We start from the raw sequence: 27949 nt of genomic DNA, 5'->3' as shown, positions 1-27949 counted from the left end.
GTTGTTTATGTGAAGACACCTATTAACATACATGGTATTTCCACACTCAGATTTACTTAAAATTGTTACCTTCTAATAGAATCATGTTGGCCCAGTGCTTTGCTATGTATTTTATAGGACCTGGACCAAATGACAATATGATTTAAGGTGTTAACTTTAAACATTAGCATAATCTTTTTTACTTTCTTTATATAGCACTCAGTTTCATGTGTTTGAATTAACACGACAGCTCCCCCGATTTGCCATGTATGCGCTGAGCAGCCCTGACTCTATCAAAGAACCACTAAGTTTTGTTAACTTTACTGTCAGTGAACGGGTGCAAAGGGTAAGCATTCTTTTGTACATTTTACTTGTATTTAGTTCATTGTTTATATTCCCCCAGAAATATTAATTTCTTTTGAAATATCCCAGAGAAAGGGAAATTACTTGAGTGTGTATGTTATAGCAGTAACAGTCTGATAGAGGAAAATTATATAGCTCTTGAGATTGCCCCATTTAAATTCAGTAATTATAGTGAAAGCATTACTGAGATGTTTTTGTAACTGAAAGAAAAAAATGACATTTCCCTCCAATAGATCCTACAATAATCTTTTTTTAAAATTTTTACTTTTTCCAATTACATGTACAATTTTTTAACAATCATTTTTTAAAATTTGAGTTCCCAGGGCAGCTAGATGGCATAGTGGAGAAAGTACTGGCATTGAAGTCAGGAGAACCTGAGAACAAATCTGGCCTCAGACACTTAACACTTACTAGCTGTGTGACCCTGGACAAGTCACTTGATCCCAGTTGCTTTGCAGAAAACAAAAAACAACAAAAATTTGAGTTTCAAATTCTTTCCCTCCCTCCTTTTTGAGAAAGCAATCAATTTGATGTGGCTTATACATGCGCACTCATGCAAAATGTATTTCTATATTAGCCATACTGTAAAAGAAATCACAGATTAAAAAAAAAAAAAAAAAAAAAAAACCAAGAAAAAAAAGAGTAAAAATAGTATGCTTGGATCTGCATTCAAATTCCACCAGTTCTTTCTCTGGAGTCCTTTTCATCATAAATCCATTGGACTTATTTTGGATCATTGTATTGCTGAAAATAGCTAAGTCATTCACAGTTGATCATCATATAGTATTGTGTATAATCTCATTCTGCAACAATTTTTACTATAATTTTCCTTCTCTTTCCTTGTTTTACTATTCAGTAATTCTAAATTGTATTATACTTGAACTAATATTTCTATAGAAGTCTAATTCTTTAATGTCTAAAATTGGTGCTTTAAAAAATTATATACTTCTCTCCTACATTTCTTAAAAGATAGAGAATCATAGTTCTCAGAACAAACTGTTGTAGATACACATATCATACACTAGGATCCATTATTAAGAAAATCATTGAGGGCCTTTTACCTCATATCTGGGGGAGATGGGAAGCTCACTGCCTAAAGAGGATAATTGAAGAAGCACTGAACAAGCCTAAGTAAATAAATAAATTATAATTTAGCTTGTGATCAGTAAAATAATAAGAATGGAATGATGAATTTTGGCAACAACCATGGTGGAATCAGTGTTGTAAGTATTGAAAGAGTTGGAATACAGTTATGGAGTTTTTGAGTTGTTAATTTCATTCTGTGTTTTGTTACTAATCTTTGTTTTACAATATGTTCTACAGCATATGTATTTTCTCTTAAGGAAATAAACATAAAATAAGAAAACAATCCTCACTTTATGGATTTTTAATAGACCACTTTTATTTATATCCATTTTTCATATGTGGGCTACTTTTCATTCTTAGGGGCAAATTCCTCTATATAACAGGGTGGCACAGTTGTTAGTTTCTTTTAAAGGGACGGTACATTCCTGTATTTCGACCAGGTAGAAGCATTTCCTGACTCTCTGCACTGCACTGACTCTGATCCCCTCTTTCCCCCCTTCCCCACAGTGTTTCATTTTAAGGACAGTTTTCACAGACTAGATTTTGTATATCGAAGGATAGGTGTATGGGTTTCTTATTCAAGAAAGGTGATATATTTTTATTTTTCAAGGGTATGAGTTTTGAAAAGATTTATTTTTAACATTCATTTAAAAATATTAAGTTCCAAATTCTTTCCCTTCTTCCAGACCTTTCCCCTTGCACTGAAAAGGTGAGCAATATGATATCAATTATACATGTGAAGTCATTCAAAACATATTTACTCATTAGCCATTTTGCCAAAAAAAAAAAAAAAAATAAGGAAAGAAAAATAAAGTATGCTTCAAGAACCTTGACCTTTTGGTCAAGAATTTCAAGGGAATTAGTGAAAAAAATATAAAGGAAGATGGTCTAGCTGTACCAGATCTAAAACTATATTACAAAGCAGCAGGCATCAAAACCAGTTGGTATTAGCTAACAAATAGAGTAATGGATCAGTGAAATAAGTTAGGATCACAGGACAAAATAGGCAATAACTATAGCAATCTAGTGTTTGATAAGCCCAAAGACTCTGACTTTGTGGATAAGAATTCACTATTTGACAAAAATTGTTAGAAAAAATGAAAAATAGTATGCCAGAAACTAGGCATTTTACCAACTGCTCACATCCTATGCTAAGATGAGGTTGAAATGAATTCATGATTTAAACATAAAAGGTGTTGCAAAAGCAAATTAGAACAAGGGATATTCTACCTTTCAGATCTGTGAAGAAGGGAGGAATTTATGGTCAAAGAAGAACTAGAGAACATTATGAAATGCAAAATGGGTAATTTAGATCATATTAAATTAAAAAGTTTTTATACAAACAAAATCAGTGCAGCCAAGATTAGAAGGGAAGTAGAAAGCTGAGAAAAAAATTTCTTACAGCCTGTGTTTCTGATACAGGCTTCAGTTCTAAAATATATAGAGAATTGACTCAAATTCATAAGAATATAAGCCATTCCCCAGTTGATAAATAGTCAAAGGATATAAACAGACAATTTTCAGATTAAGGAATTAAAGCCATTTGAAGTTAAATGAAAAAATAGTCTAAATCACTATTGATTAGAGAAATACAAATTAAGACAGCTTTGAGGTACCACGACACATCCCCCAGATTGGCTAAAATAACAGGAAAAGATAATAGATGAATGTTGGAGGGGATGTGGGAAAATTGGAACACTAATATTGTTGGTGGAGTTGTGAACTGATATAAACATTCTGTAGAGCAATTTGGAACTATGCCCAAAAAGCTTTAAGACTGTTCATACCCTGTGATCTAGCAGTGCCCTGTCTCCCAAAGAGATTATGAAAAAGGGAAAAGAACCTCATGTGCAAAAATGTTTGTAGCAGCTTTTTTGCTGGTGGCAAGGAATTGGTAATTAGGTGAATGCCCATCAATTGGAGAATAGCTGAATAATTATGGTATATAATATTATGGAATATTATTGTGTTGTAAGAAATGAACAGGCTGATTTCACAGAAAAGCTTGGAAAGACTCATATGAATTGATGCTAAGAGAAGTGAGCAGAGCCAAGAGAACATTCATTGTACATAGTTAATAACAAAATTATGTGATGATCAACTGTGTTAGACTTGGCTCTTTTCAACAATGAAGTGATTGAATCCAACAATGAAGTCTATTGGAATAGACTTTTGATGGTAGGTACCATTCATATACAGAGAGAGAACTGTGGAGACTGAATGTGAATCAAAGCATAGTATTTTTCATCTCTTAATGTTTGCTTGTTTTTTTCTTTTGCTTTTTTTTCTCTTTCAATCTGATTATTAATTTTTTGCACAGTATGATGGATCTAAAATTTAGAATAATTGTACACATTTAACCTAATCAGATTGCTTGCTGTCTTGGGGTTGGGGGGAGGAGAGGGAGAAAAATTTGAACAAGTTTTTGTGAAGGTGAATGTTGAAAACTATCATTGCATGTATTTGTAAAAATAAAAGACCATTAAAAAAAAGTATGCTTCAGTCTGCCCTCAGGGTTCATCACTTCTGGGAATAAATAGCATTTTTCACCATGTTTCATTTGGAAATGTCTTGGATCATTGTATTAAACATAGTAGCTAAGTTTTTATTGCTGTTACTGTGTACAATGTTCTCTTGGTTCTGCTCATTTCACTTTGCACTAATTCATGTAGTCTTGCAAGGTTTTATTGTACTCCTCTTGCTCTTTATTTTTAATGGCACAGTAGTATTCTATCATAATCATGTACCACAACTTGTTCAGTCATTTCTCAATTGATGAGAATTCCCTTAATATACATTTCTTTGTCGTCACAAAAAGAGCTGCTATACATATTTTTGTACATTTTTTCCCTTTTATTTTTATGGAATACAGACCTAGTTCTGGTATTATTGGGTCAAAGAGTATGCACAGGTTTATAGCTCTTTGGGCATAATTCCAAATTGTTCACTAGAATGGTTGGAACAACTCATGACTCCAACAATGAATTAGTGTCCCTATTTTTCTATATCCCCACCAGCATTTGTCATTTGCCTTTTCTGTTATGTTAAGAATGGCTATGATCTGCATCATAATAGTATTTTTACCATTTTTGTTGTTGTTGCTTTTTGTTTTTTCTCATTTTTTCCTTTTTGATCTGATTTTTCTTGTGCAGCATGATAATTGTAGTAATATATATAGAAGAATTTGCACATGTTTAACTTATATTACTTGGATTACTTGCTGTCTAAGGGAGGGGGTAGGGGGAAAGGAGGGAGGGAGAAAAAAAAATTTGGAATAAAAGGTTTTGCAAGGGTGAATGAAAACTGTACATGTATTTTGAAAATAAAAAGCTAAAAAAAAGAATGGCCATATATTTCTAATCCTTTCTAAAACAGATATTTCATTTTATTACGTTTTTTAAGGTTGTCTTGTGGCTGAACCAGAACTTCCTGTTACCTGACGATAGTGAAATTCAAAGTGCTCCGTTCCAAATCTGTTTCACATCCCTACGAAATAATGGGCATCTCCATATAAAAATAAAACCAACTGGAGAGGTGATAACTGCATAATTACCTTATTTCTGCTAATCCAGTCTTTATTAGAGTGAGGACAGCGTCCTGGTGAGACACTGGAAAACAAGTGAAAGTACCATAAAGAGAAGTCTTTCTGTCACAAACCAATCATTTCAGCCCTTGTACTTGCTATTCATTTCTTTGACATTGAAGTTAGAATCTAAAACATATGTATTTACAGGAGGCAGAGGGCCAGGCTAGGGGCCAGCTCTGCCCTCGTGTTGGAAGCCCTAGATGGTGATTGATATGGCAGCTATTTGAGATTATGGTGAGGATAGGGGCATGTTAGTAGCAATCTCATGGCCATTGTTGAAAATTGGCTTATATGTTATTGCTGTCGCTGCCAGCCTAAATGTTGGCACACTAAATGTCTTACTTTTTTTCATAGCTCTCATGGGAATATTGTATCTATCTCACAAAAGATTTTCAGTTCCAGAGTTTGACAATAAAAGGAGATGCTAGGAGAAAAGCATAGAGGTAGAAAAGATGAAGATAACAGAAATAGGGTTTAAAATGTAAAGAAGCACAGCTGTCTTATTTTTGTTTTAATGATAGAAAATTGGCTAGTAAGTCAGGATCCAGCAATAGTAAATACTTCCATCAGGCAATCAGTTAATAAACATTTGTTAAGTGCCTGCAATGTGCTAAGAACTGTACTGAATGTTTGGTTACAAGAAAGGCAAAAACCCATCCTTTCCTTCAAGTTGCTCCGTTTTATGGGAAAAGACACATATAAAGAAGTAAAAACTGGGGGATAGGGAGGGATCCTGTTAATGGGACATCATGAAGTCCTGTAGTCAGGGGAGAAATGATGAGGTGGCTGCCATTGGCCCCCACCTTAAATAGAGGATCTGGAAGAAGCTCCTCAATGTCTTCCCTTCACCTTCTATATTAGAAGGTACTGTGCATTGTGTGGCATCTAACAGGTATTTGCTATGTGTATAAGTTTTAAGAGAGAAAATGCCAAATCTGATATGCTAATTTTTATCCTATTAGATCACTCTCAATACTGATGATATTGATCTGGCTGGGGATATCATCCAGTCTATGGCTTCCTTTTTTGGTATTGAAGATCTTCAGGTAGAAGCTGATTTCCCTGTCTACTTTGAGGAGTTACGGAAAGTACTAGTTAAGGTATGGACCCACAGTAACAGCATTTGTAAGGATTTTTTAACTTGCCATTTAGAATGTGTCAGTTATAACATATTTACGTAAGTGAATCTTGGCTGAATGTGAAAAGGGAAAAGAGATGTTTGTCTCTTTAGTAGGCAAAGCTGATTTCAGAATTATTTACACTTGGTCTTTGTAGAATGTTAGTCTTTCAATAAATCTACAATTGTTCATTTTGCCAGGTGGATGAATATCATTCGGTTCACCAGAAACTCAGTGCTGATATGGCTGATCATTCCAATTTGATCCGTAGTTTGTTGGTCCGGGCAGAGGATGCACGTCTTATGAGGGACATGTGAGTATGGCAAAGACTGTTAGCGGTTTAGAAAATATGTGCAATCATTGTTTCCATCTAAAATGTTTTATATGCTACATGCCACTTGTCTCATGAAGGTTTTATCAATGAAATATTTACCCAGTGATTGTTTAGATGAGTTTTAAAGAACTAAAATTTATCAGATGGCTACTTGTGCAATTTTTAAAGATTCCAACTTCAAAAAGTTGAAGGAGTGTGCATACCTACTGACATTTCATAGGTATTTGGATGGATTCAGGATCACACTAATGTATTGGTTTGAAATTCCCTTCTCTAATGCAGATCACAGCTCATGCATGCCTGCTCATCTTGTGCCATTCTTGTTAAACTGTCCCAATAAATGGAACATATGCTGCAGACCTTGGTGGTACTATGTTTTATGGATTTTGGTGAGACATTTAGCCACCCAGCTGCATTCTGTCACTGTTTGCTCACCTCCTTTTATAGGTATACATATCTTAGATGATGCTTTTTTTTTTTTTTTTTGTGGAGGGGGCCCTAATCTTAATCTTATGCTAGTGCTATTAATATATTAGAGTACTTATACTCCTTATATTGGGTTTCTTAAAATTAAGATTCTTCTCAGAATATAGCATTCCATAGAAAGGCAGTGTGTAAGACATAAAAGAGATTTTTGGACTGAGTATCAAGAAAATGGATTCAAATTTCATTTCAGACACTATCTATGTGGCTATGAATAAGTATACTTTAATTTCCCTTAGTCTCAATTTCTTCATTTGGAAAATAGATATTATATAATACCACAGTATCTGTTTCACAGAGTTGTTGTGAAGCTTAAATGAGACAAGGTATATAAAGTGATTTGCAAGCTTTAAAAAATGATGATGATTATTCTCCATCATTTATAGTCATTTTGCATCCAAAGGAGAATATGAGTGTTAAAAAGAAGGGACTTGGTGGCAAAAAAATCTCTGCTTATTAGAGTATGAAAAACACTAGCAAGTTTCTAAATGCAATTCAACTCATCCTCCTCCTCTTCAGTTATTGACCCAGTCTACCATTTTTCTGTAGTTTCTGTCAAAAATATATTTAGTGATACTGTAACTAAATTCACTTGATTTTTCATGTATAGTTTACTAAACTGAATTATTTTGGTGGCTGGAAATGTCACTGGGGATGCCTTATAAGATTTCAGAACTCAATACAATTAGTTTAGTGTTATCTATCATTAGAATTATCCAGTGACCCCACGATCTATAAGGAATCCATTTTAAATAGCAACTGAGGCAAAAAATCCCAGTCTTACATTTTGGCATTGTCATGTATTGTCCAAATAAGAGCATAGATTCCTTATAGATTTGTATTATTTCAAGATCAGATCTAAAGTCTATTAACATTTAAAGTATTTCACAACTTGGTCCTTTCCTACCTTTCACTCATGTTATGTTCCTCTTTACACACACTCTGATCAGTCCATCTTTTCTCTCTCTTCGACTATTGCTCACACTTGGAATGTCCTTGCTCCTAAATTCTTAGTCTTGGAATCCCTAAGCTTGATATCATCTCTTCCAAGAAGGCATTTCTGCATTCTTCAGCAGCTCATGCCATTACCTCTAAGGTGGTCTTCCCTTTGTTCAATTGTTTCCCCCATGGAGGCATGGGCTGTTTTTGCCTTTTTTGTATTCATATCACTTGAACTATGGTAAGTACATAAATGCTGGTTGATTGATTGCCTGAATGATTGATCTTTACACATTCTTGGAAGATAACCTTGGAATAAAATCATTAAGATCTTGTTTTTCTTGATGAGCTACTTTTGTGTAACCAATAAACACTAAATTTAGGGAAATCTTGTACTTTTAATTTTAGTTACAATTGGTGGTACTTATGCCAAAGCTTTAAATTTTATGTTATCAAAATTGTCCATTTTTACTTTGAGATAATTCTGTTCCTTGGTTATGAACTTTTACTCTATTCATAATCTATCAAATAATTTGCTTTGTGGGGCAGCTAGATGGTTCAGTAGATAGAGCACCAGCCCTGAAGTCGAGGAATACCTGAGTTCAAATCTGGTTTCAGACACTTACCACGTCCTGGCTGTGTGACCCTGAGCAATTGCCTCAGCAAAAAAGCAACTCACACCCCCCCCCCCAAAAAAAAAAAAAAAAAAGAAAAAGAAAAAGAAAAAAATATTTTGCTTGCTGTAGCGTGCTGTCTTCTCCAGAAGCTGCCGATCGCTCTCTGGGAGGAGATCTGCTGTGTCAACTCAAATCTCTCAGACAAATTCTTCTTCCTGTAGAGAACCATTGTCTCCAGACAGTTGCTGTTAACTGTCGTCCAGAGAAGTGACTTCCCTTCCTGCAGAGAGCCGTGTCAAGCCTGGTGTAGAGCAGAGACTATCTCTGGAGTGCTGCCCTCTTTATCCTCCCAAAGAATGGGCGTGGGATAATGCAAGGGCTTCTGGGAAGAATTACTTCAACCAATGAGATTGCTCCTCCTAAGCATGCAAGCTCTTCCCCAGGAATTCACAAGTCAAACTACCAGGAAAGGCCGGAACTAGAAAATTGTCAAGTACCGACTTAGCACTTAGTAAAAACCCAATATCTCATTATCTCATTAGCACTTAGTAAGAACCTAACAGCTTGCTTTTCTCATTTGTTCTGGATATCACCCTTTATGTCTAAGTTGTGCTGTCATTTGGAATAAATCTTGGTTTATAGTGTAAGACGTAAAGTTTATACCTAATTCCTGGGTTTGTTTTCCAGTTTTCCCAAAAAGTTTGCCAAATAGTGATTCTTTTTACCCCAGTAGCTAGGATCTTTCATTTTATCAAATACTAGACTACTGAGCTTGTTTGCCTCTATATGTTCCTTTGATAGACCTGTTTTTTGTCTGTTTAAAAACTAAACAGGTCTTTTTCTCAACCCTGATCCTTTTTGATCTCTTTATAGTACTTGCAATTACTTTGGATTTTTATGGCATGTTTCTTTCCTAGTTCTGAATGACTCTGTCACCTTTGTAGATTCTTCTTCCATATCACAGCCTCCATCTATGGATATCCCCCTAAGCTTATAATCTTGGGTTCCTTCATCTCACTTGATAGCACTAGATCTCCTGAATTTAGTGATCATCTTGTGGAAATGGTTGCTTATCTTCCTCTAACTTTATGTAACTGTGTATTGGAATATATTTATGAGTCTTTCTAGCCCTGGTCTCTCTCTTTTGGGCTCCAGTCCTTTATTACCAATTGCCTTTTAGACATGTAACATTATATGACCTCCATTCATCTCTAAAGTTAACATGTTCTAAACAGAACTTAGTATTTCCCCCCCAAAACTGTCCACATTTCAAGCTTCTATGTTTTTATACTTCTTTTAGATAACTTTATACCAGTGGTCCTCAAACTTTTTAAATAGGGGGCCAGTCCACTGTCCCTCAGACTGATGGAGGGCCGAACTATAGTAAAAACAAAAACTCACACTCCATCTCCGCCCCTCAGCCCATTTGCCATAACCTGGCGGGCCGCATAAATGTCCTCAGGGGCCACATCTGGCTCGTGGACAGTAGTTTGAGAACCCCTGCTTTATACTTTTGGTATAACTTCTTTGCTGAAGTACAAAAGTGTCATCTTTCAGTTCTCTGAGTTAGGACAAGAGCTAACACAAGATAGGTTGCCTTTTTTTCATTATCTTAGAATGGAAATTTTCTCTGAGGTAATTTTGTAAGACTTGCAGGTCACCAAATGCAGTGAATCCATTTTAATGAAACTATTGCTAAGATTAGTGTCTTTTTATCCTCTTAATTTCTAAGAATTTTGCTCCCTTCTCGTCTGCCACATTGAAGATGGAGTGATAATAATATTTCTGTTGATTCATATAGGAAAACAATGAAGAAACGCTATGTGGAACTTTATGACCTTAACAAGGATTTGTTAAATGGTTATAAAATTCGCTGTAATAACCATACAGAGCTTTTAGGTAACCTAAAAGCAGTAAACCAAGCTATACAAAGAGCTGGTCGTCTTCGAGGTAAGTTTGATTTTGTGGCCATCCTTTTTGTCGTACCCACCGTGAAAAATTATTGTTACTGATTGAAGTCATTCTTCCAGAGGTCAGCTATCTGCTAGTATCAGATAAATGTCCAACAAGTCCAAATTATTTTTTTCAGAACAGGCCAAAGCTTAGTTCCAAAGAAACAACTAGAGAAGTCAGTACTTATGACTTTAAAACAAATACTTGTATTTCAGCCCTACCATGTTGAAGGATTTGTTTTATATGAGTCAAAAATTAAATGACAATGTAGTTTAGGTAGAAATAGCTTTATTGTTTGAAGTTCTCAAAAGCATGTGTATTGTGATAGAAGTAATGAGTGTGAATTCCAGCCCAGACACTTTGGCAGACTTACTAGTTGACGTGTGACTTTTCACTTTCAACAGTGGGGAATATTTGGACCATCTTTATTTTGGGGGATTTTTTTTTTTAATCAACCTTACAGGTTATGAAAATATGCCTTGAAAACTTTGAAATATTCTAAAATTGGTTGTTATTCTGTGATATATGCCAAGGAAAGAAAAGTCAGACTAGATTACCTGTTAGGTATTTTCTGATTTCAAGTAAGTCCTATGATAATTGTTAGTTTTTCATCACACAATCTTTATTAGGTACTTTGGCATAAGGAAAGGAGCACTAGACTTGGAGTAAAACTTAGGTTCTAGTAATGGCACTGTCCCTCATTCTTACTTTGCTCAAATTAGTGCATCTTCTTGGAACTGAGTGTCCTAATGTATAAAAGAAGTTGGGCTATATGTCTCTAAGGAAGGTCCTTTCAGATGTTAAATCTTATTAGACTTCCCAATTTTGTCTTTACCTTAAAATGGGATCTTTTGATCTAAAGGCTCATGTTCTTTAATAACAACTTTTTTCTTTTTGCAGTTGGAAAACCAAAGAACCAGGTAGTTAGTGCTTGTCGAGATGCAATTCGGAGTAACAATCTCAACATGCTATTCAGGATAATGCGTGTGGGTACAGCTTCGTCGTGAGAGGTCAAAGGTGATGAAATGGTATCAGTCATTGGGAGTGTTGGAGCTTTTTACCTTAGGCCCTCTTTCAAATTAACCCTAAAGGACTGAACATTTAAGGAAATCTTAACATGCCATGATTATGAAACACAAAGTGAACCCGTGCCCACATTTCACTTGTGAAGCACCATTGCTGAAAAATGTTTGCATTTTCTACTTTTAAATGCTCCATCTTCTTTTAGAAGAATACAAGATCAGTATGTAGGAGAATGAAAACTGATAGGACTATTTTGAAACTAGTTGCTTATAGAGAATTTTTTCATGAAATTGTTATCTTAAAAAATGTTAACTTTTTTATAGCTATATCCAATTTTTATTAAAATTAAAAAGTACCTTTGTGTGTGTTCTGGTTACTTGAAAATCTTAGTGCTTTTGTTTCTAAGACTTAACATGTATTTGCTTCCATTATAATTATTAAAATTGTGTTTGGAATCTCAATTATAGAAGCTCTTAGGTTTAAAATTATCAAAATAACTTCTGCAATTGAAATTCTGAGAGTTATTTGGGGACATTCAGAGGTTAAGTGACTTTTCCAGGGTCATACAATTGGAATTTACCACAAGTGGGACTTGATTTCAGGCCTTCTTTCTCTAGGAGAGCTAGCTCTGAAAATTAATCTTGATTTTATTGATTTTATTTAAAAAACATTATATTTTGTAATTTACAATGTCAGCCATTTTTCTGCCTGAATGTAGAAGCTCATGAGTACAGAAGTTGTCTCCCTCTTAAATTAGACTCAAAGTTAAAAGAAAACTTTGAGTTATTTAAGAGATTCAGTGCCCTTATAAAATACTTCAACTCTTAGGGAATTGTTACCTCATAGCACAACCAGCAAATCCATTTCATGCCCAGGAAACTTAATTTCATGTCTCTAGAAACTCCTTGACATCTCTGTGCTTTCCTTGAATGGACAGACAGGGGACAGGTAGATGGCACAGCAAAGCAAGCACTAGCTCAGAATTCCGGAGTGACACTGGGCAAGTCCCTTAACCGCAATTACCTTGCCCCCCAAAAAAAGAGAGGCCTCATCCTTGCCAATTAAGGGTAATTTCATTCTCAGGCGCCTGTCTCTTTTTGTCCATTATCAATGCATGCAGCTGGGTCCCACAAATTCCCAAAGCATTTATTCATTGCAGAGGAATGGCATGCATGTGCTTGCCTTCCTTAATTTAACCATTCATGATCCCTCCTCATTCCCATGATGTTCCCAATCATCTCATAAACAATGGCATGATTTTCTCACCTATCCTATTCTGTTCTTTGTTCTATGCCTATAAGTTTTTCTTTTTTTGTTTTTGGTAACTTTTTTTTTAATAGCTTTTTATTGACATAACATATGTATGGGTAATTTTTCAGCATTATCCCTTGCAACTTTTCTGTTCCAACTTTTCCCTTTCCTCCCTCCACCCCCTCCCCTAGGTAGCAGGCAGTCCCATACATGTTAAACATGTTAACGTATAACTTAAATACAACTTATGTGTACAGATCTGAACAGTTCTCTTGTTGCACAAGAAAAATCTGATTCAGAACATAAAAATAACCTGGGAAGAAAAACAAAAATGCAAGTAGTCCACATTCATTTCCCAGTGTTCCTTCTCTGGGTGTAGCCTACCTCTGTCCATCATTGATCAATCGGAACTGAATTGGATCTTCTCTATGTTGAAGATATCCACTTCCATCAGAATACATCCTCATACAGTATTGTTGTTGAAGTATAAAATGATCTCCTGGTTCTGCTCATTTCACTCAGCATCAGTTCATGTAAGTCTCTCCAAGCTTTTCTGTATTCATCTGGTCATTTCTTACAGAACAATAATATTCCATAGCATTCATATACTATAATTTATTCAGCCATTCTCCAATTAATGGGCATCCATTCAATTTCCAGTTTCTGGCCACAACAAAAAGGGCTGCCACAAACATTTTGACACATACAGGTCCCTTTCCCTCCTTTAAGATCTCCTTGGGATATGAGCTCAGTAGTAATACTGCTGGATCAAAGGGTATGTACAGTTTGACAACTTTTTGAGCATAGTTCCAAATTGCTCTCCAGAATGGTTGGATCCATTCACAACTCCACCAACAATGTATCAGTGTCCTAGTTTTCCCACATCCCCTCCAACATTCAACATTATCTTTTCCTGTCATCTTAGCCAATCTGAGAGGCGTGTAGTGGTAGAGTTGTCTTAATTTACATTTCTCTGATCAATAGTGATTTGTAATACCCTATGCCTATAAGCTTCACACCCCGTCTTTTCTCTTTGGCTAGAAACTGAGGCAAGCTGTTAACCCTTTTATAAATAGTTTTGATGCTCTATGAATAAACTGTTACCTTGTTTGCAGAGAATGTGCTTTGGTCGACCTTTATTGGATTTTATCTGTAACAACTCTATCTGCTATCCAAGCTGACTTTCACTCCTACTACCTCCATGTCAGTACCGATTGCTCTTAATATTTTTTATCAGCAATTTATTTCTTGGAGAAAGTTGTATGTACTATGGTTATGTATCTTTTTATGTGAAATCTGGTTTTAAATATACAATTATATGAGAAGTTGTCTCCTTCATATGAAGTGAGGCTAGAGATCATTTGCCTCATTAAACACTCATTTAGGGCACTCACAAATTGTTCTAATTAGATTTAACAAGTTTAACATTGAAATTGTACCAAATGGTCAACTCATTCCTGAGCAGTTTTGAGGGAAGTCAAATTTGCCCCTCACATGTCTACCTAAATGATTCCTTTTATTTATCATCCATATTATACTATATATGAACTTTTAGAATAGGGACATTTTTGAGTATATTATAATTCGCTTTTATATCGCATACTTCTACTTATAAGGTGAAAGCACTTTCACTGTTATTTTTCTCTCCTCCTGGAGAAAGAAGATATAATTATACCTATTTTATAGATGGAGAAAGAGGCAAGGAAAGATTAATGACTGTACCTGAGACTAAAGCTAATAACAATCTAGGTCTTCCAAGATCCAACTTTTTGTTTGACCTAATTTAAGTTAGTAACTTTTTCCCTTTAGTTGTGGCTGGTTTTGAGAGGACCTGGATTTGAATCTTGACCCTGCCACTTACTTCTTTTTCAAACTACCCTGTTTCTGTTGAATGCATCAAAGATTTGTATTTTTTGTCTCATCTGTAATTCACTTTCACTTACTCTTAAGTATCCAATGATTGTCCAAATCTTATTCATACCTCCAGAACTTGTCTCTAATCATTACGCTCTTTAAAGAGTTATAATCTAATGTGAAAAGACAAATACCCAAAAAGGAAGGCAAATGAACTAATATGGATCAGCACAGTCTTTTTGCAGAAGTTGGGCTATTTGTTGAAAATTTAAGAAAGCCAGGAGGCAGAGTATTTCAGGCACTGGGGGAGGGGAGGAATTGGGAAACAACCAGTAAAAATGCTTAAGAATTGGCAGATAAGTGTCTTGTTCAAGGAATATACAAAGAGGTTAGAGTCAATGGAATGAAGAATACATGTTAGGAGAGGTGGTAAAAGTGTTAAGAATCCTGGAAGTGGAATGAGGAGAAGTAATGAAGGATTTTGAAAGGGACTTGAAAAGCATTTTTTTTATCCTGGAGATAATGTGAAAGTCAATGAAATTTATTCTGTAGGAAAATCACTTTGACAGCTAATTGAAATGTATTAGGAAGGCTTAAGACAGGCAGACCAGCTAGGAGGCTACTATCATAGTACATGATGGTCCATGGCAATAGTGATTAGGGGCTGAACTAAAGTGGTGGCAGGGTCAGATACAAGAAAAGGGAGTTACAGAGGTGAAATTGACAGACCTTGACAACGGATTAGATATGGATAAGCATAGAAAAACTCAAATCTTGGGAGCTGATGAAATCAAGTATATATAGAGAGAAGGTCCAGGACAATGCCCAGTAGGAGCCTATGGTTTAGACTCCTTTTCATAATATGAGTACCTACCTAGTTTAGCCTTATCACCTCTTGGCCTGGATAATTTCTATATCCTACATGTACTTGACAGTCTTTGCTTAATTCCATTGTATCTTGCACATTGCTGGGATTTTCCTAAAGTATAAATGTTACCTGTGACATCACTCCTATTTAGTAAATTTTGGTGGTTCCCAATTACTTCTAAGATCAAATGTAAAACTGGTTTGATGTTTAAAGCCCTTACCAACCTGGCCCCCAACTTACCTTTCCAGGCTCATCATACCTAAGAATCTTTCATGCATTCTAGATTTCAACCAAAATGGTCCTACTGTTTATCATAAACAGTACTTGGTTCTTCTATGTTGGTGCCTCTGCATCATAATTCTTCTGGACTTCAGTTTTCTCATCTACACAATGATTAGTTTGGAGGAGGTAACTTCTAAGGATCTTTCTAGGAATAAACCTATAATCCTGTTTTTTAGACATTTCTAAATTTAGTCATTTACCTGAAAAAATGCTTGTAGACAGAGCTTTAAGAGAGGCAAGATGCTATTCCACTTGTTTTTCTGAAGTCATATTAGCATTCTGAACCATTTGGGCACAGGCTTATCTTATTAATGTGTTCCTTTATAACTTGGCTTTTCTCTAAATATTCATGCTGGAGTCTCCACTACTTAGGGAGAGATTATTGATTTTTAGTCATTTAAAGTGAATAAACTTTTTTTGGGAGAGGGGATATACTTAATTAAATAAAACCATTAGATCTTCTGAATTCTTTCTTCTGTCTCCAAGAAAAGTGACTATCATACTTTTCTTCAGGAGTCTTTTTCAGTAACTCTCATGTAAATTTTCATGGTGGCATGTATATTTCAGTTCCACAAATCAGACCCAGGTATGCTGACTTATACTGTCCAGCTAACCTACCTTAGCTGGGATGCCAGCTTTTGGCAAAGAAATGTTATGGCTTTTGGCAAAGATGGGACAGTCCTCTTTCATGTCATTTTGTCTGTGTCTGCATCTTTGTGCTGAATATCTTTGTCAATCTTTGTCACGTTTGTTCTGTGAGCTAGATTTTGTTAGCTAGAAAGATTTAAAATGCAAGCAGCAAGCAAAAAAATTCTATGCTGTAGTTAGAATGCTGAGAAGATTCCTTAACATCTTTGACTCCCACCTTAAAATGGGAAAAGCCTAACTTTTTTCTGTGGATCTCAGCTCTGGCCAAGCTGGGGGCTATCGAAATAAAGTTAGTTAATTGAAATGAAAATAACAGTTTTGCAGATTCTAAAAATTTTGAGAGCAATGATTAAGAAGTTTGGCAATTAGTCATTTTAAGATTGCAAGAAAAATTTCTGAGACACTGGGAATAATTCCAGGAATTTACTCCATTCTGAAAGAAAAGAAAAAGGAAAAACTAGGTAAATAGCAACATTTTGTTAACTCTTTCTTGTCTGAAGCTCCTTTCTGTTCCTTTGGTAAAGCATCCCAGAAGGTATTAAGGGACCCTCTCCATTCTACTTCCTGGAGTCCTGACTATATCTATTTCAGTTGTGGGGATTGCTAATAAGAGCAATATAGCCCAAGTCCTTCTGTTTGCTAACTCCTCTTAACTCAGATCAGATTAAGAAAAGAGAATGCTGGGGGCAGTTAAGTGGTGCAGTGGATAGAGCACCAGCCCTGAATTCAGGAGGACCTGAGTTCAAATCTGGTCTCAAATACTTAACACTTTCTAGCTGTGTGACCCTGGGCAAGTCACTTAACCCCAGCCTCAGGGGAGGAAAAAATGCTAAGGAAATGTAGGGAAACTAAAATTCTGCTTCACCTATAGAAATAGGGGAAGCAGCACAGCCACTGAAACCCCACACAACTTTGTCGAAACACCTTCCCAACCCAGGAGAGGGGAATGGAGATGGAGTTGGGGTCCAGCTCCATGGTCAGCATTCCCTGAACCCTGGCACCGAAACTACCATCAAAGAGAGATCCTGGCACTAGTCACCCCAGCCTTCAGCAGGTTCTGTCTGGGAGGAATCTGGGTTCCCCTGGCACCAACCAGCATGACAGTGTGAGGTGAGAAAGCCAGTCAGCCTCTGCATTTGGGAAGCCCTTCATGATCTCAGTTGTGGATATGTATTAGCTATGTAATTTACGGCAAATTATCTCTGCCCAGTTTTCTGATATATAGATATAATAACAGTTGTTTTGAAGATCACAGGATTGCAAAAATGCTTAACATAAAACATATGCTAAATGAAACTGCTACATTGTATTTAAATGCTTCATATTTGATAACTTTACATGAGCTTTTAGATGTGACCAACATAGGATGCCAGTGTCAAGATAAATGATTTCTGTGCAAAATAATTTGGAAGCAAATTCAATTAAATTAAGTCTCCAGAACTGGGAAGATAGTGCATAGAGGAAAGAAATTTTCTCTTTTTTCCCCCTTCTCTCTTTCCCTGACTGCAGCAGGGATACATGGACAAAGGGGTGAGGAGAGAAAGAAAATATGTTCAGTTCAGTGAAATTTGTTATTTGAGATATAATAAAAGCAGTTTTAACAGAACTCTAATAAAAGCCCACTAAAAATCTATTTGCACTGATACTGTTAACAGAAGATTTAAGAGTTTGGGAACTTTAGGAAAACAGAAAAGTAGTTCACTACTTCTAAAACTATGGCAACAGCCTGCTTTTGAGTTATCTAGAGTCAGACTTCTGAGGCCCTGTCAACTAAAAGAAGGTGGAAAGTTTATTTAGCCTTGTTAATCCCATTTTATAATGTTTTGCAAATGTAATATGGGGAATTAGGCATTTTCACCTTTGCTAGAAAACTAATAGGAAATTATAGCTAAGATTATTTTATTTTTACTTAGGAAAATTCTAAAATTGCTAACTTAGTTATTTGGAGCTATTTTCATCATGTCAAACTTAAAATTAGTAATTAATGTGTGTGGAACAAGAGGGATGAGATGAAAGCCTTATCAGTTCACCTACAAGAATAAGGTGTGCAACACCTTTTTCCCCCTTCATAGTAGGGGAAGGTATCAAATAGCACAGTTCATGAAAACACTAAGAATAGCCCCTTCCCTAGGGTTTCTGTCAGCTCCCTTTAATTTGTAAGTTTTCCAGTTTTCTTGAAACCATCAGGGTAAAGCAAGGTCATCAGCTCTGAGAAATAAGCCTGTTTAGGATATATAGTTCTTAAACAAGGAATGTGTTTACTAATGTGTTTAATGATTGATCTTTTGACCCAGGATGAGTTTAAAAATATAAAACATGTTAAATAAAATCTCCTATGTAAATCCTGGTAAACAAAAAAAATAATAATTAGCCCTAACCTGCGATTAGTAGAATTGCAGAGATAAAATCTCTTGGGACTGTAACTGATATTCTTTTGAGTTTTGAATTTAAATGCTCACCATTGGAGAGAAATGCCATTAAGTTACTCAGAGGAATGCCTTCCTGAATTGTCATAGATGTTTTATCTGGGCAAGAGCTGGGAGGGCCACCTTAGCCTCTATTCAAGGTCAGATTCTTCTGACTCAGTTTCCCAGTTCTGTATGTTGATGGAAGGCAGGGCCAGGTGCTAGGTGACTTAGGCCCTGGGATCCCATTCCAGACCATTGTTTACTTCTCTAAGAAATTTGGTATCTTTGGGGTAACCCTCCTACCTTAGAGCAATGGCTGCCTCATCCTAACAGAGGAAGTCTCTAAACTTACTCTAAGCCAATCATTGGAGATTCTAACCTCCCACCAGGTTCGGAGTTTTAGAATGAGAGTGAACATCTATACTGACTCCAATTATGTCTTTCATGCTCATGGTGCTATATGGAAAAAAAGGGAAAATTTTGACAGTAAGAAACAGATTCCCTACTAAGTATGCAGGGGAAATTCTATAATTACTGCAAGCTATCCACAGATTTAGAGAAGTTTTTGTTATGTTTTATAAAGGCCACTAGAAGGGGGATTTACTTCAGGCTAAGGGAAAGAGGCTTGCAGATTCAGCAGCCCCTGCTGTTGCCTGTTTGCCCCTGGCCATGGCATCTTTAATTCTCCAACTCTGAAACTCCTACACTCTCTCATAGCTCCTAGGAACAAGCCCCTGCTTAAGAAAGGGGACACAGAGAGCCTGTGAGAACTGAGTGTGGACCACAACGTAGCATTTTCACTCTTTCTGTTGTTTGCTTGCATTTTGTTTCTTTCTCAGCTTTTTTTCCTTCTTCATCTAATTTTTCTTGTGTAGCAAGGTAATTGTATAAATATGTAGTAGTTGTATAAATATGTACATATATATTGGATTTAACATTATATTTTAACATATTTAACATGTATTGGATTACCTGCCAGGTAGGGGAGGGGATGGGGGGAAGGAGGGAGTAATTTGGAACACAAGGTTTTGCAAGGATCAATGTTGAAAAATTACCCAAGCATATATTTTGCAAATAAAAAGCCTTAATAATGATAACAATAATTATAAGACAAAAAAATAAAATAAAATAAAGGAAATACACCTTTCCTCCTTCTGGGTAGTTTCAAACACCTTCAGGACAGCTTCTAATCCCAGAGGCCAGCTAGTGGAAATTTTTCTCTGGTCTACACTAAGCTACTCACTTGGGAAACAATGCTCTCCAATCCCTTGTGAAACCTATTTTCACATGGGTCACAAGCTAGAAAAAACAACTAAACAGATCTGTCAGATCTGCCCAGTTTGCGTCCAAGTAAATTCTAAAATGGCTATTAAACCACCCCCATCTTGAAGCCTATTCTGGAGAGGGGAAACATACCCAGGGGAGATCTGGCAGATGGATTTTACATATGCACTCTTGTAGGAGCTTCAAACTATTTTTTTTTTTTTTGTTGACACCTTTACTAACTGGGTAAAAGCCTTCCCTTATAAGACTTATAAGGCTCAGAGGTTTTTGCTAAAGGAGAGCAACATCATTTAAGATTAATTATTGTTTCCACTCTGCATGTCACTCTCTCTATCCAAGGCTTAAGGCTTTTTAAACATGGTGCTTGCACTCTAGACCCCTTGAATACTCCATTCACTGTGTATAATGCCACCATTCTACTCATTACACCTACTCCTTTGAGGAGACAAAAACAGGGATTTGGGGGAAATGTTTTTTTGGTATATTTTTGGTATTTAAGGATAAATTGTCTGGATGCAAGACATTCATAGCCTTGTTTACCCCCCCACGTCTTCCTCTGGGTGGGGTTGCTGATTACTGTCCGTAGGAACCTCCATATTAACTCTACTTTTAATTATTCTTTTGTTACTCATATTTAGCTCCTGCATTTTTAACCTTCTTGCAAGATGTTTCCTCCAGACTCCAAGATCTGAACTTCCAACTATTTGTTCACCCTGATTACCATCAGCTAACTGATTATGACACTCTGGATGCTGCTGCCGCCCTCTTGCCTCCCCCTCCTCATTCTGGACCCCACTAGACAGGGACAGCTCTACTTCTCTTATTAGCATGAAGCAACTCCAGAAGATGAGACTTTTGTCCCTTTGTCCCAAATGAATTTGGCATTTGAACTCCTTGAGAGGGGAAAATGATGGACTATATCTTCTAGGGGAAACAGCAGTAAGGAGGTTATGAACTGAACCAACAATTCTGGAGAGCAATTTGAAACTATTATCCAAAGGACAACCAAACTGTGACTTTCATTCAGCAATACCACTAAGGGAAAGGGACCTATATGTGCAAAAATATTTATAGAAATCCTTTTTGTGGTGGCAGAATACTGGAAATTGAGGGGATGCCCATCAAATGGGGAATGACTGAAAAAACTGTGGTATATGAATGTACTGGAATATTACTGTGCAAAAAAATGATGAGCAAGCAGATTTTAGAAAAACCTGCAAAGATTTGTATGAACTGATGAAAATAATGTACCCAATATTAACAATGTATGATGAACAACTATAAATGGTTTAGCTCTTCTCAGCAACACAATGATCCAAGACGAATACAAAGGACTCATGATGGAAAATGCTATTCATATCCAGATAAAATAACTGATACTCTCTGAATGCAAACTGAAACATATGTTCTTCACTTACCTAATTTTTTTCATGGTGTTTTTCCCCTTTTGATTTGCTGCTTCTTTAAAATTGTGACTAACTATGGAAATATTTTTTACATAATTGAACATACATAACATATATATTTGATATATTACATATATCAAATTGTCTACCATTTTAAAAAGAGAGGAGTAAAGGAAGAAAGAATATTTTGGAACTCAAAATCTTGTGAAAATAAATGCTAAAAATTGTTTTGACATATAATCTCGAAAAAAAAAATACTATTAAACAAAAACACTGTACCATGAACAAAAAGTCTAAAAACCAACAGATCAGTATCTCTAAGGGTCTCTTCCAGCCCCATATGCTATGATAATCCTTATTAGAGCTATCAAAACATGGAAATAGAAAGTAGAAAGAAAAGTTAGATTTTTAAAAAACTTTAAGGATAAACAATATGAAAGATATTTGTCCCAAAGACAAAAGAAAAAATTTAGAAATTTAGAAAATGGGTCTCTTTCTCTAATTAGGCTTCCACAGAAGAGATTAGAAAAACAAGATGTACCATCTACAAATATCTACTTTCTCTTATGATATAACTATTTTTAAAAATTGAGTCAAAAATTTTAATATTTTATTACTTATATAAGGAGTCAAGTGTAACAATGGTAATCAAATACAATTTGTTCAGTGTAGTGAAGCTCATTCATAATAATCAAATTATCTAAAAACCATTAACTACAGAAAACTGTGGGTGAATTCTAAAAATGAGTGTAGCAGGGATATCCATAATCTCCTTAAAATAAAGCTTTCTTAAAAAAAAAATAAATAAATAAAATAAATAAGATGGGAATTATAGACTGAAATATTTTCAGGATCTCTTTAGTAATAATGATGATAGTAATCATGATGATAACAATTTTAATGTAGGATGACCACTTCCTCCAATCTAATATCAAATGCTCACACATGCAGCAGGAATAACTATTAGATTTATTAAATCATGCCAGAAACTCAACTCAAAGCTGAAAAGCACACCATTCCTTTGTACTCCTTTTATTTATACACTTGTATATGAAATCCTTGAGGACTGGAACTAATCTCTGAGCCTAGTATAGTACAATACAGTATATATTAGGAATTAAATAAATGTTTGCTCAAGTGCTTGTTGACAGGATAATAACAAAAAAAAAAATTATCAGAGTCTGGAGTGATATATATATACTAATTTGGAAAGGATAACAATTTTGTTAAGTTCTATTGAGGCAAATAATCACCAAAGTATGTACTGATGATGAAAATTGAAAAAGCCCTCCATTATTCCTTTTAAAAATAATCAAGAGATCTGAAGTCAGGAGGACTTGAGTTCAAATTTGGCCTCAGACACTTAATACTTCCTGGCTGTGTGACCCTGGGCAAGTCATTTAACCCCAATTGCCCAAGCAAAAAATAAAAACAACAACAACAAAAAAATAATAAAATAAAAATCAAGAGATAAGTCCTTTAAGACTAGAATCCCAAGTTGAATATTCAGGTTAATCAAAATGGATTTTTAATATACTTCTCTATTTAAATAGAATATTCTGCACACAACTCTTAAAAATCCTGATAAACAGGATTAATATGTTATATCCATGCTCTTATCCCATTAGCCTTTCTGGTCCAACAAAGCATCCTTCTTTCATTTACCTTTGGAACAGTCCAGTCATTCATAGTAGACAAAGGAAAAGTCCCAGAAACCTGTTCTATTCTGGCCAGTTTTCTTTTGCTCTAAGCTCTGATGGTTAACATGCTTGACAAATTTTAGAGTTTCTCGATCTCTATAAACCAATGCCAATGAATTCTCTTCTGGAGTCACTGTTAGGAGCTAAAAAAGGTAACCAAAGCAATAATTAGAATTCACCCCCTTCTACCACATTTCATCAAACATCAGGACTTGGCACAAAATAGCTTCCAAAATAAATCATGTAAAAGATTTTAAAATTCTTTAGAAGTTTTTTCTCTGGGCTACAGTGGAGAGGTAGAAGGATTGATATTATTCTGGGTATAAAATATATTTACAGTCATCACTTCATAGAACATACCAAAAAAACCAAAACAAAACAAAATCGTTATGAATTTACTCTTCACTATATGGTTCATGTCCTTTACAAACCACTTAAAGTAAGGTAGGACATGAATGTTATCATGTTACCTTCCACTGGATTTATCAGAGTGTTAAATACTAAGTAGTGAACTCAAATACTATAGCATTTCTCCTTTATAGCGAGTGTTCCTTTAAGAGACCTAAAACTATAGCAGGAAAAACAAACATAGATATATTTCCCAGACACATATGAACAGGGAGTTCATAAGAACCAAGCCTCTAAAATAAAGCAAGAGGCAGAATAGAAAGGATGCTGGTTTTGGAGTCAGAAGATCTGTATATAAATCAAAGCTGTCTCTTAATCAAGTAATCTAATTTTCCCAAGCACAATTTCAGAATCTGTAAAAGGTGGATAATTCTTGAATTAACTTACAAAGTTGCAGGGAAATCAATTTGTATACCTTAAAGTGCTACAGAAATGGCAATTATTATTTCTTAAAATATCCTCAATAGTTAAAAGGAATAAAGTACCAAAGCACCTCACCTCTTCATCTTCACCGCTGGCAATATAGGAAGTAAAGCCACCATATTCTGTTTTCCATCCTTTGAAGAGAAATAAAACCCCAAAGTATTCAAAAAATTAAAGCTTTTACAATTGGATCTCAATTACATTATATATTTAATCTTTCCTGAACTGTTTCCAATAAGTGTATTTTATGTGTCCAATGAAGAAAAAGGGGAGGAAGATAGTCACCAAATTCATTACTCTGGCTGAAACAACTATGACTACCATCTTCTTCATTTCCCTGAATTCCTGCTGCTACTGACATCTTGGTCCATTTCCAATTTAAACAGATCTAACAGCTAAAGGAATATAATAGTTTCTCATCAGGAAAAACATGAAAAGGCTATATCTTAGGGACAAGGGGATTTGTGGGAGAAAATGAAGATGCATCTCTCATATTCCAAGTTATACAATCAAATCTTCTATTAGATAGGAAGATTGCCTTCTAAAGTCTATTTTAACTTTCAGATTCCATGATTCAAGCAGCAAAGCAAGGTGGAAACTAGTGTATAAAAGTCCCTGATTTAAGAGATTTCCCTACCATATAGTTAGAACTGTATCCCTCAGATAAGACTGAAAGTCACCAAAAAAAGGCACCAATTTTTTCTCCTCCTTACCTTTACAACCACAGTAGAAAAGCAGATCCAAGGCAAATTCACTATTTTTGGTGTCATGCACTAGAGTATAATGACCATTCTTCCAATACCTCAGCTCTCCGGTGCACGTGGGAACACTTGATTCTAAGAATGAACAATAAGAGAAAAATGGCTGGAAAATCAATTAGAACAAGAGAAATTATCTTGGTATATAACCTGTCAGATAAGAGGATAGCCTTAACAAATCACCTGGGGAAAACACTCATCAAAAATTTGCAAATTAATTACTATTAGCATTATTTTGTCTGAAAAGATTCTAGGTTGCCCCTTAAACATCCCTGTCCATATTTATCAATGATACCTAAAATTCCTGAGCAAAATCTGTTTTTCATATGATCAGACCAAGAAATGTTAACATCTATAGATCACACAAATTTCTTTCAACACAATATACCATTTCTAAAGTACAAAACAACTTAGAGGTCTCTGTTTCTTTTAGACCCTAGACACAACAATCAATGCTTCTTAGCTGTATGGATATTTCAGAGATTCAGCTTTATCCTTCTTCCTCTACATTTTCCTCTTAACCAAACATTAATTCTCAAAACTTCAACTCCTGTATTCAAAACAATCTCAAATCTCTACCTCAGTTAATGTGACCTCTTTTTTAGGGCTCCATAGTTGCATTTCCAGATGCTCCAGGATATTTCAACTTGTTATGTTCCCTTGGCATCTCAATTTCAACATGTTCCAAACTAAGTGCATTATCTTTTCTCCTATAATTGCTATTCCTCTGGATTTTTACCATTTCTGTCTTTGGTAGCACTATTTATCCAATCTCCTATGTTTGCAAATTTGGGGCTCCTTACTCCTTTTTAAAAAAAGTCTTTCCTTCCTTCCTTTCTTATTCCTTCATTCTTTCAATTTTCCTATCTTTATTTCTGCCAATTGCCCAGGGTCATACAGCTAGGAAGTATTAGGTGGCTGAGGCCAGATTTGAATTCAGCTTCTCCTGACTTCAGAGCTGGTGCTCTACCCATTGTGCCATCTAAGTACCCCTCTTTATTCTTTTAACCCTTTTACAACTAGTTACCATGTTTTGTTTATTCTGCATCAATATCATCTTTCACGTTTTCTCTTATTTTTGTTATTACCACAGTCCCAGTCCTCAATATTACAAAATTCGATGACAATGATCTCCTAAAAGGCCGATCTTCCTCCACTTCCTACCTCTAACCCAAACTTATAGTTGCCAGAATAATCTTATTTAAGTAAATGTAGTTGTTACTCCTCAAACATCTTTACACTTCTTATGGTGTTCTAAGTTCAAGCTCTAATACTCAAATTTCAAGACTCTTCACAATCTGATGTGATCTTATAACATATTCCTACATACTGCTACCTTCCAGGCACTCTAGCTTATACAAGTGGCCTCAGGCCAGGTATATCCTCTTCCTATTTCCTGGCTCTTGTCCTTTAAAGTTCAAATCAACTTCCATCTTCTCCATGAAGCATTTCCTGAAGTCCTAATCAACAGCATCCTTACTCTTTTTTGCACTGAATCCATCTGTCATGCAATACTGCATTACACAGTTACCTGTATATGTGATTTATACTTTATCCCAAATAAACTAAATACTTCAAAAGTATACAAACTATTATTTTATTTTTACATTTCTACATCTAGTATAGTGTTTTTTCCACTGCAGGCACTGAAAAGTTTGCTATTGTTGTTATGGTTATTTTAATAGAGTAGATGATGTCAATGTCCCTTCTAACTCTAAAATCCTATGAGTTCTATACTTCAAATTAAGGTTTGAGATGGCTGAGGATAAAATCACCTAGGACTTGTTTTCTTAAACAAATCTAATGTATGGAGTATTTTCCCACAGACTTCCCCTGAAGATAAGCTTTGGCAAGTCCAAATCCCATAATTGTACTTGTTTGAAGTGGTATTGTTCTTTCATCTGTAGAGCCACTTTGCTCACCAAATTTCACAGAAAACTTCTTAGGAAAGAAAATAAATACATGGAAGCACAAGGAAAAGAAGAGATGAATGAAATAGGGAGCAGGCTTTCACAGCCTGGATTAGTAGTTGTTGAAAGTCTAAGTGGACTTTGCAGTAGGAGCTCAATTAATGATATCAAAAGGATGTACCTTAGAATTGAAATCATCAAATACTATGATTAAGAAAAAAGCCATAGGCCTTTCTCTATTTTATTTTTGCTTTGTTCAAATCAGATTACTTTTCCCTTTGGCTTCTCAATCTTATTTGTAGGTTATTTCTCACCATAATTCCTCCCCCTATAATTTCCTTCTATTCAGAAGATTATTTTTGTCTTCATGTAAGAAAAATTTTTGTGCTGAAGCCATCCTGAGTTTTCTACCCCTACATTCCTACAGCTGCACATGAGGCTCATTTCATTGAGACAGATGGTGTATCTTTTTCTTACATTCTGTGTACTTGCTAAGATCTTGCAAATGTTAAATAAAGACAGATAATACAAGAGCAGCTTACTATTCTTTGCCTTTTTCTTTTCTGGTTGTAGGGATGCTTCCATCTTGCTCTGTTGGCTTGTATGGCCACTAGCCTCTTGATAGTTCTCTGGTTTGGAAGGAACATGGCTAATGTCTTTGTTTTCTTCTTCGTTGTCTTTTGTGTGCTCCTCCTCCTCCTCCTCCTCCTCATCTTCTGCATCTGAAAAGACTAGAAAATGAAGCTTCAGACCTGTGAAGTTGGACAACAGCAAGAAGAGGGCCTCTGATCGAAATAACTCCATGCAGTTCCTCAAGATATCTGGAAGCTTCTCTTCTTCAGCTTTTTCATAAAACCTGAAAAGCAAGAATCTTAAGATATTCATCACAATCCCAGGCTTAAAAAGATGTAGGCTATATAGACTTGTTACAAATCAAGCACCTCCCCCCCAAACTTTAGCAGTTCTAAGAAACTATAAAGTGAGACAATTTCATTTTTGCAGGCATTAGCTATCCTTATTAACATGATACCAATTGAGTATATATGAGGTCCATATTCATAAAATCTTATGACTAACAGCAGCAAGATTATACAAGAGGAGAAATTAAATCAAGGGCAAGCTCTCTGGACAAAAAAGGCTACCTTTTGTTGGGAGGACCTCTTTGGCTCCATTCTACATCTCCTTTTTCCAAAGCTTCACATATCTCTTCATATTTTTCAGACTGAAAAATGAGTAATCAGAACAGTTAGCAGAATTCTTCATTAGAC

General features: G+C 35.5%; 2 protein-coding genes across 4 annotated transcripts in view; one reads left to right on the top strand and one right to left on the bottom strand.

Annotated features, from left to right (window-relative positions):
* The window catches only part of BBS2 (Bardet-Biedl syndrome 2), a 42476-nt gene extending 30642 nt beyond the window's left edge, over positions 1 to 11834 (top strand). For both annotated transcript variants that reach the window (XM_074293453.1, XM_074293455.1), the window contains exons 12-17: positions 196 to 325; positions 4831 to 4962; positions 5977 to 6114; positions 6333 to 6445; positions 10307 to 10455; positions 11359 to 11834. In XM_074293453.1, coding sequence (XP_074149554.1) covers positions 196 to 325; positions 4831 to 4962; positions 5977 to 6114; positions 6333 to 6445; positions 10307 to 10455; positions 11359 to 11465 — 769 coding nt within the window. In that variant the 3' untranslated portion in view covers positions 11466 to 11834. The remainder of the gene's footprint in view (positions 1 to 195; positions 326 to 4830; positions 4963 to 5976; positions 6115 to 6332; positions 6446 to 10306; positions 10456 to 11358) is intronic.
* Positions 11835 to 22070: 10236 nt separating this feature from the next.
* Positions 22071 to 27949, bottom strand: part of OGFOD1 (2-oxoglutarate and iron dependent oxygenase domain containing 1) — a 29189-nt gene continuing 23310 nt past the window's right edge. For both annotated transcript variants that reach the window (XM_074293460.1, XM_074293461.1), the window contains 5 exons: positions 27824 to 27903; positions 27224 to 27537; positions 24727 to 24849; positions 24089 to 24147; positions 22071 to 23325 (listed from right to left, as the gene is read on the bottom strand). In XM_074293460.1, the coding sequence (XP_074149561.1) occupies positions 23164 to 23325; positions 24089 to 24147; positions 24727 to 24849; positions 27224 to 27537; positions 27824 to 27903 (738 nt within the window). In that variant the 3' untranslated portion in view covers positions 22071 to 23163. The remainder of the gene's footprint in view (positions 23326 to 24088; positions 24148 to 24726; positions 24850 to 27223; positions 27538 to 27823; positions 27904 to 27949) is intronic.

Source organism: Sminthopsis crassicaudata, chromosome 2, assembly GCF_048593235.1.
Source record: "Sminthopsis crassicaudata isolate SCR6 chromosome 2, ASM4859323v1, whole genome shotgun sequence".
In the NCBI taxonomy this organism is placed as follows: domain Eukaryota; kingdom Metazoa; phylum Chordata; class Mammalia; order Dasyuromorphia; family Dasyuridae; genus Sminthopsis; species Sminthopsis crassicaudata.
The sequence above is the reverse complement of the archived record's forward strand: the minus strand, read 5'-3'. Positions and strand labels throughout refer to the sequence as shown.